The following is a 17145-nucleotide window of genomic DNA, read 5'->3' on the forward strand; positions in this document are numbered from 1 at the left end:
AAGTAGCAACACTCAGTAGCTTCAAAGGTCTTGCTTTGTAAGTACCTAATTCCATACTGGGTATGAATAAATACAAGCATTAAGCAGCTGCTATAACTTGTTTAAGCTTTTAAAGTATAATTGGCACACCTTGCTCTTAAAACATCCTGCTTGATTGATTCCAGAGTTTTCCTCAAGGTTTTTCAGTGAAGAAATTACAGGATTTGAGAATAGCAACAGAGTTGACTTTGAAACCACCATTCCCAGCGTGCTATTGAGTTCCTGCATTCCACCACCAATTTGTGAGCGAGTTCAGGTAAGGGGAGGAGAAGATGAGGGGTGGTAGAAATGTGGGTTTAAAACTGGCAAAAAATTTCCATGCTTACTCATTCCACATGTTCTGCTGCTGGTTTGATTGTACATACACCTTGTTTGGTTCTGCTGCTGTCAGAATGAAAGGAGGCAAACTCAGACCAACTTAAAAGGCAGAACTGACCAGACTTTTATCTATTTATGGTCTGTCAGTAAATGCAAACAACTTAATATACTAATTATTTGTGGAGAGTGTTTCTTGAAAAGGTTGTAGGAGGACTTCAGATTCAGATTTGAAATGCTAAGAGAATAAATCTTTAGTGAAACAGAATGCCAGGACCTCAGCTAAACCTGCACTAAATTTTAGTTATCTCCTGTTTGAAGAGGGTCACTGTGGAATTGAGGTAGTGCATTTTGACTTTACTCTGTAGTGGTTGCAAGTTGTCAATCAACAAAGCCAAATACTAAAAACACATCCTAACAACAGCTTGTCACCAATAATGTAACTTTAAGGGCAGATGGAGATCCTTTCTCTCTGCTAATTCCACAGTGGGTGGAATCCACTATGGAAGATGGTGGATCCAATAATTACTGGATGGAAGATCCAATAATTACCAGAAACAGCAAAAATATTGAGGCTTTAAAATGTTTGAAGAAAGTGAATCCCTTCGAAGTGTCATGGCTGTGATAATAACAAGTGTTTCCACATGCTCATCATGTAGCTCATGTAGGGTATTTTGTCAGTATGTCTTGGAAAAACTGGGGATGGTTGGTTTTTCTACTCAGTTAAGATGCATGAACGTGAGGAAGTATGTTGAATATAATTTTTCCAAGTGTTTCCTTAATACCTTGAAGGAATTGAGAAAATCTGGAATTTTCATCAGGGCTGCTAGACAAATCTGTCTGGAAAGTCTTAATCAGTCAAGTGGCAGCTGCTACTGGCATGGTTGGTATATAATGTGTGTCTATAATGTGCCATCTGTAATGATGGCATTGCAGAGTAAGTTTTTCATCTGTACAGCACCTTCTAAAATCTGCTGTGTAATCATGGTGTGAGGAGAGGAGAAAAGCATGTTCATGTCAGCAATGAGCTTTACTGCACTCATGTTCCTGGAGCACTTAAAGCTACCAAGGGGAACCTGGGGTGGATTTCAAAACTGAATATTGGGTGTGAATTTTGCAGGCAGGAATGCAACTAAGAGTTCACTTCAATATTCTTGTTCCTGGCTGTGTAAATGGAATACTTTAAAAAGTAGCACTTTCCTTGGGAAGAGTCCCAGGGCAAAGGAATGGGAAAGTGAAATAGAGCAGAGGGAGTGCAACCCTGCTGCTGAACACAAGGAGCAGAAACATCTGCACAGTGTCTGTAAAGGTAGATGTGAATCAGAGCAGGACTGTATGTGTTTGTATTATGATATTCAATATTCAGTTTGATAATATGAATTGGTCTAGTGTCAATTGCAGGAGTGTGATAATGGCTTTACAGCAATGCTGAAATGCCACCTGGGTGGCTACTGGTTTAATTTTGTGAGGTAATTGAATCAGTGGTTCTTTTCTCAACTTCATTCTCTTTGCCTAAAGCAAACCAGCTTTTATGTGTACTCTCAATGATCCTATATTATTAAGGCAGTTTAACTTAAGAATTTTTTTCAGTCCTTTTCTCTGGAAATGACCTGGAAAGTGTTGTATTTCCTTTGGGGCAAGCACATCATATTCTGTATAAGAGTTAATGTGAATTTTTCAGGTCCTGGTTTCCCTTGAAGTGTCAGGAAAACACTCTTTTGCTGTAGGTAAATGAATAAGATTCGTTATAGCAACTGGGTTTAACACAATTCCCGTTTTAGGGTTTTCCACGTCTTCTGTTACTTTTTCCAAGAGAAAAGCTCTAAGCCTGGGTGCTGGTTGGGTACCACAGCTTCTGTTGTGTGTCATGGTGTGGACATGGTTCCCTCATGTGAGCTGCTCTTCTCACCAGGTTCCTGTGGCTGCTGGGAGCTCTCCTCCTCTTGCAGGAGCAAGCCTGAAGTTCTGTCCAGATGCTGGTGAATTTTGGGAGGTAGAGAAAGGGATGGAGAGTCAGTGGCATCCTTGCAGGATTTAGGGTGCTCCTTTTGGCACCACTGTTGAAGTGATGTAGGTTGAAGTGCGATTCCTCTCTAATGGCTCTGGTGTCAGCTGTGTCAGTCTTTGTTTGGGTTCAGGAGCTGCGGGTCGCAGTTTGCCAGGAGGTGGCAGTGAATCCCCTGTTTGGATGGCGTGACCGGCAGACAGAGTGGCAGTGTCAGGGTGCCCCTGCGAGGTCAAGTGAGTGTCCTGAGGCGTTCAGTGGACCTTGGCAGGCTTGGAGTGTGCCAGTGGCAAAGAGCAAATTGCCCGCACACCACCGAGGGGAATAAGAATTACAATTGTGTACTGATTTCCTAGAGTCCTGAGTTTACTTGTGCATTCATTAAAAGCACCATCAAGGCATTGAAAATAAAAGACCATAAATAAAAATTGTTGAGTGTGACATGGGTCATATATACATGCATCCATAAAATATTAATATTAAATACAGAGTAATGTGGGAATCCAGTGATCAATGGTATTAATGAATGTGCTTTCAGCTGTGAGTGGCTATTTTGGTTAACTGCTGGATCTGTAAAACATCACTGCTTCTCTCCAGCAGAGGCATCCTGAAAAGTCCCAGTTCTTCTGAGGCAGTTTGGGCCTTTGCTTCAGTCTGTAACTGCTCATAATGTGTGCAAGGCCATTGCAGAGACTGCACAACAGGACCCATGTTGCATTGGAGTCCTGCATTGCTGCTCTTTAGGGGATCAGAGATCTCAAGTAACCTGTTTTCCTCCTTGGAGCAGCCCCACAGAAAAGATGAATTTCAGAAGAATGTGAATAACCAAGACTTTTGAGATAAATTATAGAGCATGTGAAGACTGTGGCAGATTATGTGTACTGCTTGTTAAACAGTGGCAAATCCATACACAAAAGGTCTTGGTGATAGCTCCTAATGTCCTTTGGCTAAATCTCATCTTGGGAAGTGATTGCAAGACAAATTGTGGAAAACTGTTGGTTGGTGTTTTGATTTGAGAGCTCACAAAGTCAGGTGTCCTTCAGAGTTGCAAGGTGGACTTGCCAAGGACCTCACTGACCTTGCCTGTGCCAATTCTGGCTCACAAAGGCTTTGACTGCCTCACACGTGGGGCATCATGCAGCTTATGCTTTGACTTATTTTTCAACACATGTATTTTTTTCTCAGCCAAACAGAAAATTTGGCCTTTTGATATAGAATCCTTCAGTTTTCAGTCTTACCTGCTGCTTTGACTGAACCTCCAATGGATTTATGTGAATCCACTGACTCCCATAGCTTTAAAGGCATACAATGTTTATGGTTTGAAAATGGATTGTAAGGAATAATACTTATGGGAGGTCTTTAGGTTTTCCTCTTGTGTGGTTGGTTGGTTTGCTTGTTTTTATTTTTTCCTCCTGCATAGGTTAGGGACAGGGCATTTCATCTCAATTTTCCCAGACTGTGAAATGAAAATGTGTCCAGTCTCTCAGTTAAGAACTGGCAGGGAAGCAGGAAACTGCCTGGATTAATTTAAGGGTAGAAGTAGTTATTACATTTACCTCCTTTAACTGCAGTTAAAAAGTTTGAACTTTATTACTGGCCTGTTTGAAAGCACCTCTCATAGATTCTTCCTAAGTGAAAATACCCCAGTTCACGAGGAAGAAGGTGTATGGGCTGGTGGATTGCAACACTGAAGTATTCCTAATCTACAATAAATCTCTGCTTAAGATAATAGATCACATCCTAGAAGAGGAATATTCTGTTTTGAAATAAACACCTACTTTAATCTGGCCAAGTCAAATTACTTGACCAACCCTTCTTTCTATTCTGATATATATAAGAAATGGTGCAGACCATGAGGTAAGGCTTCATTATGATTTTAGTGTTTTATTGATTGACACATGGATGTGGCTAAAATGGTAAAAGTCTATTTTACTGTCAATAAAAATGCAGTGTGTTTCTTTCAGTAAGAAAAACAGTCATAATAAATTATGATAGTGAATGATAACTAAGCAATTTGACTGTGTTAGTTACATTTTATAGACCCTAAGGATATTTTGTGAACATTGAATGAACATAAATGTTATGTTCATTATGTTTATGTTCATAAATAATGAACATAAATTCTTCCATTTATATCAATCTATAGGGCATTAGTGTACACTGCAGACCTTGCCTTTATTTCAGTTTATTTATTGATGAACCTATACAGCTCAAAATCACTTTCTAGGTCAACTCAGTTAAAACTAGTAATAAACTATAAGTAGAAAAGCTTTTACTGTATCTCTTATGTATTACTGTGCATATTATGTCACTTTTTTCCTGTTGGTGACAAGTACTTTTGCAGTTAGTAAGGACAACACTAATCAAAAATTGCAAAAGAGTTGCACTGGGAAGATGAAAATGGCTCATTTTCCTCTGCTTGTCTCCCCTGGACACACATAAATTCCTGAACATGGAAAGCAGCAGTTTGCTTCCCCTTGATATCAAAGGCTGTCTCCCTTAGGTTTGGCCCAGCAAGTTCTCTGCTTCCCTGATCTCTTGCTATGCCCCCAGAGTCCCTCAGATCCTTCATCTGTCTCCATGGCTGTGGTGTTTGATAGGGCATGTTGGCTTGGGTAACCTTCTCTTTTCTCTGCCTGTTTTTGTGGCAGAAGAGGGGTTTAACTGCACAATCTGCTAATCTAATGGTGTTTGGCACACTTCTGGGTTTTAAATTGTTCTTTAAATATCCATGGATTAAAAGTTGGGCTAACAGCAGCTGACATTAAACTGTTAACACATGTTGTCCAGCATAATAATAAATACATTTCATTTTAAAGAACATGCACCTCTTTTCTTTGCAAGGTCAATGTTTACATTTGTGTCTTAGTCTTTTTCCCAGCATGCTGCCAGTGCTGCACCTGCAAAGGACAGGTTTTCATCCCTTGAATGTCTTGCTACCCCTTTACCTGAACCATATGGAAAGCTTTATCACAGAATGGGTTGGAAGGAGCCTTAAAGATCATCTAATTCCATCTAATTCCAATACCCCCTGGCATGGTCAGGGATACTTTTCACTTGACCAGACCCCCATCTCTCAGACCCCCATCCAGCCTGGCCTTGGACACTTCCAGGGGTGGGGCACCCACAGCTTCTCTGGGCAACCTGTGCCAGGGCCTCAGCACCCTCACAGTGAAGAATTTCTTCCTTACAGCCAATCTCAACCTGCCCTCTTTCAGCTAAAGGCCACTACCCCTTGTCCCATCACTGCAGATATGCAGAGAAAGACAAAGCAGAGAGGACAAAAATCTTGTCATGTTACAGACCTCATAAATAGATTTCACACTAGTTGTTCTACTGTGGTAACTTAGTCAAGCAGTAGTACATGCTTGACATTCAAAAGTACATGGGTACTTCTTTCCCCTCTTTTCCTTACTGGACATGTTTGTGGCTGTAACTTTTAAAACTGGCATGACTCATCTAGTTTAAGAAAGAACAGGGCAGAAGAACTTGATAGTGAGTTTCATTTTCAGTGATTTTTACCTTCTTAATCCCTTCAGTTATTTGGGAACTGCTTGATAATGGTGCGGAAAGAGGATCTGGGAAGGCAGGACAGGTAATTCTGTCTGAATTGGCTCACATCTCAAAAATCTATCAGGAAAAAGAATTGTATCATGATTTAAAAGGCTGGGGCTGTTGTCTAGCTTGATTTAATAGTTAGAAGTCACATGGATTTCAAGCAAGTGACATCAGACTAGGCTGAAAGCTGACTTTAGCCTCGTCTCAGGCTTGTTGAGTAACATCCAGTGTCTGCTACTGATTATTTAAGTTCCAGATGGATGAATTTCTGGAACGAATGCTTTAGTAAGCACTGCAAGTAAAACATTATATAGCCCTTTTCTGTTTTAATGATATTAGTCTTCTAAGGAGACACTGTTTGCTTATTCCAGGTATTTGTTTCTGTTCCATAGTTCAATGTTGAACATAATTGTTGTTCCTGCTGAGAGAACAAAAGGTACTTGACTGGAACTGACCCTGGCCATGGTCAGGTGGAGAGGAGGTGGCCTTGCTGTTTCCAGAGCCAGGAAATGATGCTTGACAGGGTTTGTGTCAGCCACGTGTATCTGCCCTTTAAGATGAACTAGTGGAGCCAGTACCTGAAATAACCTCTGAAGAGGAGGACAGGAACCTACTGGAGCGAGGCCAGAGCAGGGACACAAGGATGGTCAGAGGGCTGGAGCAGCTCTCCTTTGAAGACAGGCTGAGATAATTGGGGCTGTTCAGCCTGGAGAGGAGAAGGCTCTGGGGACACCTTCCAGTACCTAAAGGGGACTTACAGGTAATTCTGTAAGTGAAGAAGAGAAGGTGGAGAAGGACTTTTTCCAAGGGTGTGGAGTTATAAGGGGTAAGAGTTTCAAACTGAGAGTGGGTCGAGATGAGGTTTTGGGAGAGATTCTTTTCTGTGAGAGTGGTGAGGTGCTGAACATGTTGCCCAGAGAGGTTATGGACACCTGGTTCTTGATTTGGATGTGACCCTGCAGGGACCCAGGACTTGTCTTCCCCAGCTGTGCAGCCTTGGGGCTGAGCAGCACAGATTGAACCAAATGCAGAAGAGGAAGTGTCTAAGCACAGGGGCAGCTCTTTGGCTCTAAAAGCAGGATTGTTCTTTCAGAAGAGGAAAGGTCAGTTTAAAGAGGTGAGGTCAGGCAACTTCCTTTCTTTGGTGGAGCCTAAGCCAAAGCAAGGCCCTGCCCTTCTCAGTGGTGCACACAAGGCAGATACAGAGCAAGTTTTCCCTGGCAAAAACCAGAAACCCCATCCTCATGCAAGCTTGATTTGACACAAAAAAGCATCTGAGTAAAACATAAAAAAAACCCCCAAATTCCAAACAATCAAAGGCAAAATTTTAAAAAAATTTATTCCCTCAATATATATACAAGAATTGACATACTTCTGTACAAAGGTGTAAATGGTCTTTGCTGTGATTTGTTGTGCATATGCAGCTTAGTAGACAGATTTAACATTCAATTTGAATCTCAGTGCAAGTAGGCACTAAAACATCCACCATACCTTCAAGGTATAAAAAGACATACCAATTGTACAGGTTTCTCCAGCATATTTTGTTACAGTGCAAAATGCTATGAAACAACGCTTCTTTAGAAAATTCATATATATTAAACACATATTGCACTTGTCCCAACCAAAAGTGTAACAAGTTGTACTTACTGAACTAGTTTGATATGTTTGAAAACATTGCTCACACACATACAGTCCTTCCTCCTGGCTCTTTGTGCCAAATATGTGTAGCTTTTAGCTCAAATCTTAAATAACTCTTTGTAGCTCTTTGGCTAATTCAATTCTTCTTGAACAGACTGGTAAAAAAAAATACAGCAGATTAATGTAACAAGAAAATTCTCTAAGACCCTTTTCAGTCTTCTTTCCAGTAGCACTGTAACTAAATACATAAAAATCAGTGTTGTTTAAATTCATAATGCAAGTGTACTGAACAGTAACCGTTTCAGACACTTACACCCCTGTTTTCTGGAAAGGTATGAAACCTCCAATCCTAGATATTTTACATATTTCTAAGATACTTCAGGCTGCTAAGCTAACATTGCACCCACAAACATTTTGTGCAATAGCACAGGCAGGACTTTGACTTCTGTACATCACTGGCTGCTATGGGGCATGTTGGGAGAAGTGGTGCAAAGTTGCATTAACTTCAGAGAACAAAGTCCATTAGACTGAGCTACTCAATGCAGTCTGTGCACCCACCAAATGAGAAAGAGGTGAGGACAAACAACACCAGTCCTACTAGATTTGAGTTTCCCTAAATCCTTACAAGCCTTGAGATTTGAGGAACAAGTGCATTTGAGTGCAGATGCTAACTTTGTGCTTAAGATATTTATTCAAAGCTGAAAGGTCAGGGAGTAACTTAGGTACAAATTTTTTTGTTTGTTTGTTTTTTACAAATCAGTACGAACAAAGTTGCTGCTAAAACCATTGACATATAAAAGCAAAGGAAAACTAAAACACAGGACTAGCTGAATGCTAGTCCATGCCTTTACAGTTCAGGGCTACCTGCAAAATGCTTCCACCACCAAACTTCTTCCCCCTTCTTCACCTTAGAGGATCACACTGGCTCCTGTCACATACAAAATGAGTATTTCTTTCATGGAAACATTTCTGCATTCAACTCAACTCAGTCATTCAGAACCTGAGTGAAAGAAAACTTGATTTCTGGTGCTAGAACACTCTCCAGAGCCTCTTCTGGAGCCACAACAGCAACTTTCTAAGTGCAGGTCCCCCTTTTACTTGAATACTACTAGATGTGGAGTCTTGAATAAGGCAAGATACTGCTTATACAAGTAGTGAGATGAAATCCCAATTTGATACATTTAGGAATTCTTTATACAGATAGCATAAATCTACACTACCTGTGTGGGTCAAGTGTTCATGTTTCACAAAACCCAACCAGCTGGGCTTTGGATGGGGAGAACAGGGAGAGAAGGTTCACAAACTGGAAGGCTGAGGGATTACTGGAGCCGGCTCACATTCGGGAAGGCTGTCCTCTGACTTCATGTACATCAGGAACACAGTGACAGTGGCAAAGGTGGCTGCATTGACAGGAAAAGCACGGAGAAGCGTGGAGGTGAGGCCCCTGGTGAACACCCTCCAGCCCTCCTCGTGGTAGCTCTTGCGGATGCAGTCCAGGATGCCGCTGTACTGCGTGACGCCCCCGACGCCGTCGGCCTGGAGCCGCGACTTGATCACATCCATGGGGTAGGTGGAGAGCCAGGACACGATGCCAGACATCCCTCCAGAAAACAGCAGCTTGGGAATGACATAGCTGTCCTCGGCCTCACAGCCCAAGTACCGAGTCATGCAGTCATAGGTGAGGAAGTAAAAGCCAAAGCTTGGAGTTTCTCTTATGAAGGTAGAGACCATGCCCCTGTTGATGCCCCTCAGCCCTTCCTTCTGATAGATTTTGATCAAACAGTCCAGAGAATTTTTGTAGTTCTTTGTTTTTAGTTTGTATTCTCCCGTTCCTTGAAGCTGCATCCTTGTCTTTGCCAGCTCCATGGGGCAGCAGATGACACACTGGATGGCCCCAGCTGCTGAGCCTGCAATGAACTGGTTCAGAGGAGTGTCTTTGCCCAGAGCACGAAGGGTGTTTCCTTGCACACCGAACACCAGCGCGTTAATGAATGTAAGTCCCATCATTGGTGACCCAATACCTTTATAGAGTCCAAAAGCCTAATGGAAGAAGGGAGGAAAAACCCTTTTTAGCAGTGGTGTGGATAACCTTCTCAAAGTGCAGAACACAGCCTTGCTGGCTCTCCCTTGTACCCCATCAGGACCACCTTGTTTTGTAATAAGAGTTTCATCTCTGCCTAGGACACAAACATCTAAGCAATCTAGCAGTACAAAAATATAATTGGACACATTCAGAAAAAAAATCTTACTCCACCCAGAGATCAGTTCTCTGGCAAATTTTATACTTTTAAAATAGCTCACTTAAAGCCTGAAGCAAACTTTTTAACAATGGTCCTAAAGTTTCAGCAGCAGCAAAAACACTCACAAATTTCTTCATTCATTGCTTAAATTCTCAGAAAACTAGTTATTTAAATAACTTCTTATTTTATTAAAGAAGTTAGCCTCAAAAGACCATCCTCTGACTTAGTGATCTTCTCCCCAAAGTTTCTGGCAAAGTTCTGACTACAATATCTGCCCTACGGTGAGGGGAGGTTCAGAGCATGCTTTATCTCTTGATCTTCAACATTTATCAGCTTTGTTTTCAACAGCTTTCCCACCCTCCTGAGCCAAAATACACAAAGATTAAAAAAAATACACAAAGCAATAATTTTGTACTTACAGATTCTTGCTTTATGATGGACTGAAAGCAATGGAAAGTCCCACGGTAGAGAGGTTTCTCTACATTTTGAACTTGCAGACGGACCTATAAAAAGTTGTGTGAGATACCAATTTGTACATCAGGAACAGCCTAAAGGGTAAGCTACTGTCTGGTACCTATGTGGAGATTTTCTATAGCAATGCAAATGCAAGAGCACAGGCTGGACACTGGAATGCCACATGTGGCACAATAATTTGAATAATCTTGTGTAAGTGCTTTCAATTAAGTTAGGGGGTGAAAACATGAGGGGAAGAGGATCATTAACTTCCTGTAAGTATTAGCAAACCAATAAGTGGAAGGGTACATTGACATCTAGAATTTCAAACAGATGCTTTCCAGTGCAGGCTACAATAGGGACTTTCTTTACCTGCCAAGAATACTTCTGTTCACACTAAGGAATACCTGTGCAAACCTGAGACAATTTAATTAAAAAATTATTTTCAAGTCAAGCATGAGATTGGGAAAATTTTAAAGGGATGGAAACTTTCTATAATACCCATAGTGTTTCTAAATGCCAGATTTGGGGCATTCATTGAGATCTAATTTTTTTTTCCAGAGGGTAGCTGGGCAGTGACTCTTAAAATGTCTGTCTTTGCATAAGGGAAGGAGTAAAAAGCCATTTGTCCTTTTAAATTTTAGTCTGGTTTAGCTTTTTAGCCTGCTGAATGCAAACAATTGGTGAGGGTGTAGCTGCTTCAAACCTTTGAATGTTAGCAATCCATTAACTTTTCCAAAACAGCTGGAGAGATAAATGCTACTGTAGCTGCTGCTCTTAGGAGATCCCTTTTCTGGATGCTTTTTAACCTATAATGGAAAATTTCACTTCTGTTTTTTCATGCTTATTTGCCCTCAGCACACTTTAAAAGAGTCTCAGTTCTACCTAGCTCAGTCAAAGCTCTACACTTAGCAATGAAATAAGTTGATTTCACTAGACTGATGAAATTATAAATCTGTGTTTGACCTCCCACATGGAGGGATGCAATGATCTTCAGAAAAGAAGCTTATAAACCCTGTAATGCTGCTGCTGCAACTCCAGGGCAAAAAATTTCAGTCTCTTATTCTGAGCAAAAGAAAAAAAATTACATCTATGTGAAAGATTCCTGACCTTAATTTTCTTTCATGGTTGCATAAAGTAATAAAAAACACCACCACCACAGCAATGAAAGACTGCCCATCTGTGTGTCTAGAAAATGATTTATGAAGGCGGTTTGTCAGAATCCTATATTCAGGGTAGCTTTCTTCAAAGCAAAAAGAAGTGGACAGTTTTAGTGTTTTTCCTACAACATGTTATTTCATGCTTTGTAAATCAGAACTTTAGTTTTCAGTGTTGTTTTAGTATGTACATTAGTGTATGCTAGCCATAGTGGGAGGCTGAGATCACCTTGGGTCTTGCAACATCTCAGCGTTAAAAGCAGGATTACAGTGGGATTCAAAGAAAATAAACCCTCTGTCACTTCCAGTGACTTTTGGGGGCAGGCAGACTGTCAAAACTGTTCAAGAAGCAGGTCCACAAGCAAAGGCAGATCTTAACAAGCTGTCACAACTGCACAAACAAAGGTTTTACTCCATTTAGAATTTACTGTTATTTTTTCAGACCTTGCCTGTGCCTTCCACACGTAAGGGCTTTGGGGGATTTGCAGCTTAGAAACCTTCTTACTTTATCTTTTCTGCTTGTGTTGAATAGTTTAGAATTAGCCATATCTATGGGCTGAATTTCCTAGTGCCATAAGGCTCCCTCTATTTTTGTCTAAATAATTTATGAAATATTAACCAATTAAGCTTTGCTCTAGGGTAGAATATTTAGAGTACTGACTCCCCAGGTCTAAGAATGAAAATCCTCTTTCTTTTGAGCACAGTGCTGGTCACACAAGGGTACCCACATCAGCAAACTGCCACGTATGGCAATGAGTGTACATAAAACTCGCATTTTCATGTGTGTTAATGCCATATTCAACAAGCTCCTTAGTGTGTACAACTGTAGGAAAGATGAATCATGTGCAAAGTTTATCCACCTGTTCCCTTCATTGCCCAATAACCTTCTTATGGGAAAACACTGTTACTAAGGCTTTTGCTCCACTAATAACACCCAGTAATTTCACATCACTGAAGACTTGCATAAAGGCACTCAAGACTAAATAAAGAAACCCAAAGCACTACATCTTCAAAACAGTCCAAGCATTTAATAATGTGGGAAATCAGTGACTTCAGAAGTATTTGAGCAATGAAAACATCATCCAAGAATATGTAGTGGATAAGCCCTCAGCAGCAGTGTGCCTGAGATTTGGTTTTAGAGGCACTGTGTGTGGGAATGTACACAGCCAGAAATGCATAGCAGAAAGAAGGTTCAGAATAAAACTGAAAAAAACATTTAAAAAAAAAGGGATATTTAAACCCCGCTCCCTCCATGCCATAGCTGTAGAAGAGGGACACATCAGTTTAAAATTAAAAAGGGAAAAAGCTTCATAAGTCTTTCAGTTCTTTACTTGAACTAATACATTTGGGAATAAATTAAGACTGAGAGAAACAGAAGTGTTCACCTGGGCTATACTTACTAGGTAACTCTCCCGTGATGAGGCTTATCTGTCATCTACAACAAAGTAACACTTTTGCTGTTAATGAAGACAGCCCCTAGCTCAGAAAGTAAAGGCAGTTAAAAGCAAAAAAGCAATTTTATACATTACATCAACAAACCAGGGATAAAGAGTTTGCCAGTTCTGAGAGCTGCTCAGTTGCAGGTTTTGCAGGGTGACTTCAGCAGCTTAATGTCTCCCTGTGTGTCCCACCATCCCCCTCCCAGCTCTGTGAAACACCAGCACCAGCCAAAAAAAAACCAAAAGAGCGTAAATGCCAAGGCAGATGTAAAACTTTGGCTTATCTAAGCAGGTTTCCCATTGTTCAATTATATTAAAAATGCACAGTCTAAGGTGACTAGCAGCTAGCCCTTTAAACACTGCAGAACAATAAAAAAGTTAAGAATTAACACATATACATACACAAGTTATGCAATGTCTTTTTTTTTTTTTTTCCTCAAAGGGTGGTTAGTTTTTCCACATACAGTGGTGGCTATGCCAGCTAATAGTACAAACATTAGTATTTGTTTTAACAAAATAGAGATAAACAAGTACAATACCTTCTAAAGGATAGGAAAATATAATGTGTCACACTGGATTTCATAAAACATTTGACAACAAATTATTTGCTCTATTGTGAAGTAAGATGCTTTTTTCCCAGGCTGATAAATCTATTTTGCAATGATACATCTGCTGAAACCAGCATGGGAGCCCCAGTTTTTACAGTTAAATGTTTAGCTTCATGCAATAGAAGCTGTTCCACTTTAAAGAGAAAAACAAAACAAACAAATCACCAACTAATAAGCCCACACGTGGTTACCTTTAGTCTGAGCATAGAATTTTAGCAGTTTTACTGGATTCAATGAAATGATTCATCACCTTCAGTTAAGCATGTAAAACTTGGCAGGGTGGGAGAGAAAAAGACAGCTGGCCCTGTACCACCACAGTAAAAATTGTGCAAGTCTGGATGATGCTATTCCTGAAAATATATTCTAGAATTCAGCTGAATTATTTAACTGTCAAATGTGCCACATTCTGAGCAACAAAAAGACAGATTTTACTGTTTGAGCAGCTTGCAAGGAGGATCAGTATCCCCTAAGTCAGGAATTCTGTATTGAATTAACCATGTGCTGGAATACAGAATGTGCTGGGGTCCTGGGTAACACTATCAGCCCACAGCCTTTGCATATCTAAATTCAGCAAGGTACAGGTGTTCCAAATATAGATCTACTACGTGGCATGCTGTCTGCTGCAGTCAAGTGACCTGATGGATTACTTGAGCAGGGAATACACTGATATCCCTTCCATTCTGCACTGCAAGGCTTGGGATAAGGCTGCCAAAAGATGACTCAAATTGTCATTCTGTTCTGGAAAATGGGCTTGGGCTTCTGAGAGCCCTGCCTGAGGGACCCTCCAAGGAGATCTCAAATCTTGTACTTATAATAGCTGAAGTATGTGTAACACACACAACTAACCATCAGAAAACCAATTTTTACTTGGAAAGTTACAAAAATATATAATAATACTTGGAGGAAACAGCCCCCAGACAAGCTCCATACTGTGGATTTTTATTGACTTCCACCTAGTGCTACGAATTAAGGAGTAATAGCAGAGCTTGAGGGGAAAACAAAACACCAACCTTTCAACATACTAACAAAGTGGGTCTGAGTTACAAGTGCAGGGAGAGGCAGTTTCAGCAGTTAGTGTTGAACAGCCGCAGAGAAGCAAGCTTAGAGCAAAATTTACTTCAATGCAAAGCTGTATTTCCAAATATGACATTGTTACTGCACTGAACTTGCAGTTTAAGGCCAAGGTTTATGTTATTAAGTTTTCACTTCTGAAGAGTTGGAGATTGAAGAATCTAAAACACTAACTGTAGAGGGTTGCTCCAAGCTTTCCCACACAGATTTACACTCCTACAGTGTCTGGGAACTTTTTTGCTTGGAGAAACTAAGTTTTCTACTTAGAGGAAAATATATTTCATAATGAACCCACCTTAACAGTGTCAAAAGGGTGTCCCACCAGCACACCAGCAGCACCTGAAATGAAATGCCATGGTTATTACTCTGAAGTTTCTTCCTGCCTCTGGGGCTACAGCAGGACCACCAGCCTGAGGTGTGAGTGCACAACATGGTTAGCAAACCAGTCAAAGAGCATCCTACCAAGCCAGGAGATAAGAGATCTACAGTTCAGTCCTTCAGGCCAGTACCAGGTGCCTTTATGCTTCCCAGGCAAGCTCTGAGCCCCAGGCAGGGGTTGAGCTGTGACCACAGACTGTGCCACACCATATGGAGTGTGCAGCCATGACTCCTGGCCTCAGCTCAAGGCAAGTCCAGGGGGCAGAAAATGCCTCTAAAACACAATATTCCATGTACAGATCGCTCTGTGCAGGCACAGAAAACATGTAAACGTCTCTGAAGGCAGCAGAGCACTAATGCTCTCAGCATTAATGGAATCTGGAACAGCCTTTCCAGCAGCACCTGCAGAGGGACTGCACACTACTGAAAACCTCTGCTTTATTCTAGCATCAAAGAACTTTTTAGAAGCCACATGCAGGCCTATTAGTTACACCAATCTGAACACAGGCATTGTGCACACACAGGCTGGAGCTGAATCCTCTGGCCCTGCACTTCTGTGACCCAGCAAATCCTGCAACAGCAATCCCTGCAATGACCGCTGACAACAGCGAGAGCTACGAGAGCGTCCGCGCCCCTTCCCACATCCCTGAGGGAGCAGAGCTGCCCTCCCTGTCTGGGGAAGCCCCTTCCCACATCCCTGAGGGAGCAGAGCTGCCCTCCCTGTCTGGGGAAGCCCCTTCCCACATCCCTGAGGGAGCAGAGCTGCCCTCCCGGCAGAGGGGAAGCCCCTTCCCACATCCCTGAGGGAGCAGAGCTGCCCTCCCTGTCTGGGGAAGCCCCTTCCCACATCCCTGAGGGAGCAGAGCTGCCCTCCCTGCACGGGGCCCGCCCCAGGACGGTGCAGCCCAGGTTGTTTAAGGCCAGCACGGCGGAGACACAGCCCAAGATAGAAAAGCAGCAACGTGCACTGTGTTCGGCACGGAAAAGCCAGCGGGACGGCTGACCCCGAGGGAACCCTAGCAAGGCAAGGAGCACTAGGATGAAATCAGAGAGACGCCGAAAAAAGGAATTTAAAACATGTTTGCCAGGTTGGCAAGCGCAAATACGCGAGAAGACGCGGGAATAAGACTCCTGAACACAATTTAGCAGCTGCTAAATATAGCAGGCGCAGGCCGGCCGCAGATGCGCGGGGAGCGCAGGACGCGCGTCCGTGTTCGCCCCTCTCCATCTTAAACCTGCCCGGGGTCGCTGTGCTCAGGTCGGGGTTCCCATCGCCCCGCTGCCCCTGTGCTCGCCCCACACCCCTGTCCCCATCCCCATCCCCCGCTCCTCCGAGCCCCGGCACTGCGGCAGGGCCGGGGGGGCTCGGTGCGGACCCGGCACCGGAACCCCCGGGAGCTGCCCCGGCCCGGGCCCGGCCCCTGCGGCAGCGGGGCCGCTCTCATCGCCCCACACCATCCTCCGCTCCCAAAATAACAGCGCCGCGCCCAGCCGTTCCCGCCGACCTGCCTGCCTTTCTTCCGCATTTTAAAAACATTTCTCTCTATCCCCTTCTCCGCCTCTTCTCTATTTCCTACCTTTTCATGTTTCTCCCCTTAATTCCCTTTTCTTTTTTAGCTATTTTTCTGCTTATTTTTATATTATTATTTTCCTCTCACCCCCTTCTCCCTCTCTTTCCTTTCCCCTTTTTCTCCCCCTTCCACACCGTTTTTAATGATTATTTTTCTCCCCCCGCAGACGCCGGCACTCACCGCCGACGCATCCCGCCAGGAAATCCAGAGCCATGCCGGCAGCGTGGGCCCTGCGCTCCAGGCTCTGCCGCTGCGCCCCCCCGCCCGGCCCTTTCTACCCTTGCGAGGTTCGGGCCGCGCCTCCGGGGGCGGGGGCCGAGGGACAACTCCCCCCGGGCCGCCCCCAGCACTGGCGGCCGCGCGGGGGCGGCTCCCGGCCAGCGACGGGATGGAGATGCCGGGAATGCCGAGACTGCGCTTCCCTCCGGCACCTCCGGCACCTCCCTCTCCCCCCGCCTTCAACCTGTCACTGCTTTCTCTGCGACAGCTGCGCAATGAGCCAGAAGGAAAGGCTGAAAGAAATTTGGGCGGCTGGGGAGGTGGTGGTTGGAGGGTGGAGGGGGCAGAGCATCCCTCTTGTCACCTCCGTTGTTTTGCCCTGGGGGGGGTTTTGCTTCCTGGGAGAGGCATCCCTGGGTGCTTGTGGTTGGAAAGCCTGAGGAGCTGATAGCAT

The 17145-nt window shown here is 43.1% G+C and overlaps 1 protein-coding gene across 3 annotated transcripts; it reads right to left on the minus strand.

Annotated features, from left to right (window-relative positions):
* Positions 1-7230: 7230 nt before the first annotated feature.
* On the minus strand, positions 7231-16938 carry SLC25A29 (solute carrier family 25 member 29). Of its 3 annotated transcripts, XM_077180692.1 has the most exons (5): positions 16653-16936; positions 14819-14862; positions 12806-12840; positions 10215-10298; positions 7231-9595 (listed from the first exon to the last, which is right to left on the minus strand). In XM_077180692.1, the coding sequence occupies exon 5, from the start codon at positions 9560-9562 to the stop codon at positions 8852-8854; it is 711 nt and encodes a 236-aa protein (XP_077036807.1). In that variant the 5' UTR covers positions 9563-9595; positions 10215-10298; positions 12806-12840; positions 14819-14862; positions 16653-16936; the 3' UTR covers positions 7231-8851. The 3 variants fall into 3 exon arrangements, with proteins under 3 accessions (XP_077036807.1, XP_054491827.1, XP_077036806.1); XM_054635852.2 differs by lacking the exon at positions 12806-12840 and having other exon boundaries at positions 16653-16938; XM_077180691.1 differs by having other exon boundaries at positions 12806-14862.
* Between the last annotated feature and the right edge of the window lie 207 nt (positions 16939-17145).

The sequence above is a fragment of the Agelaius phoeniceus genome, chromosome 6 (assembly GCF_051311805.1).
Source record: "Agelaius phoeniceus isolate bAgePho1 chromosome 6, bAgePho1.hap1, whole genome shotgun sequence".
NCBI classification, from domain to species: domain Eukaryota; kingdom Metazoa; phylum Chordata; class Aves; order Passeriformes; family Icteridae; genus Agelaius; species Agelaius phoeniceus.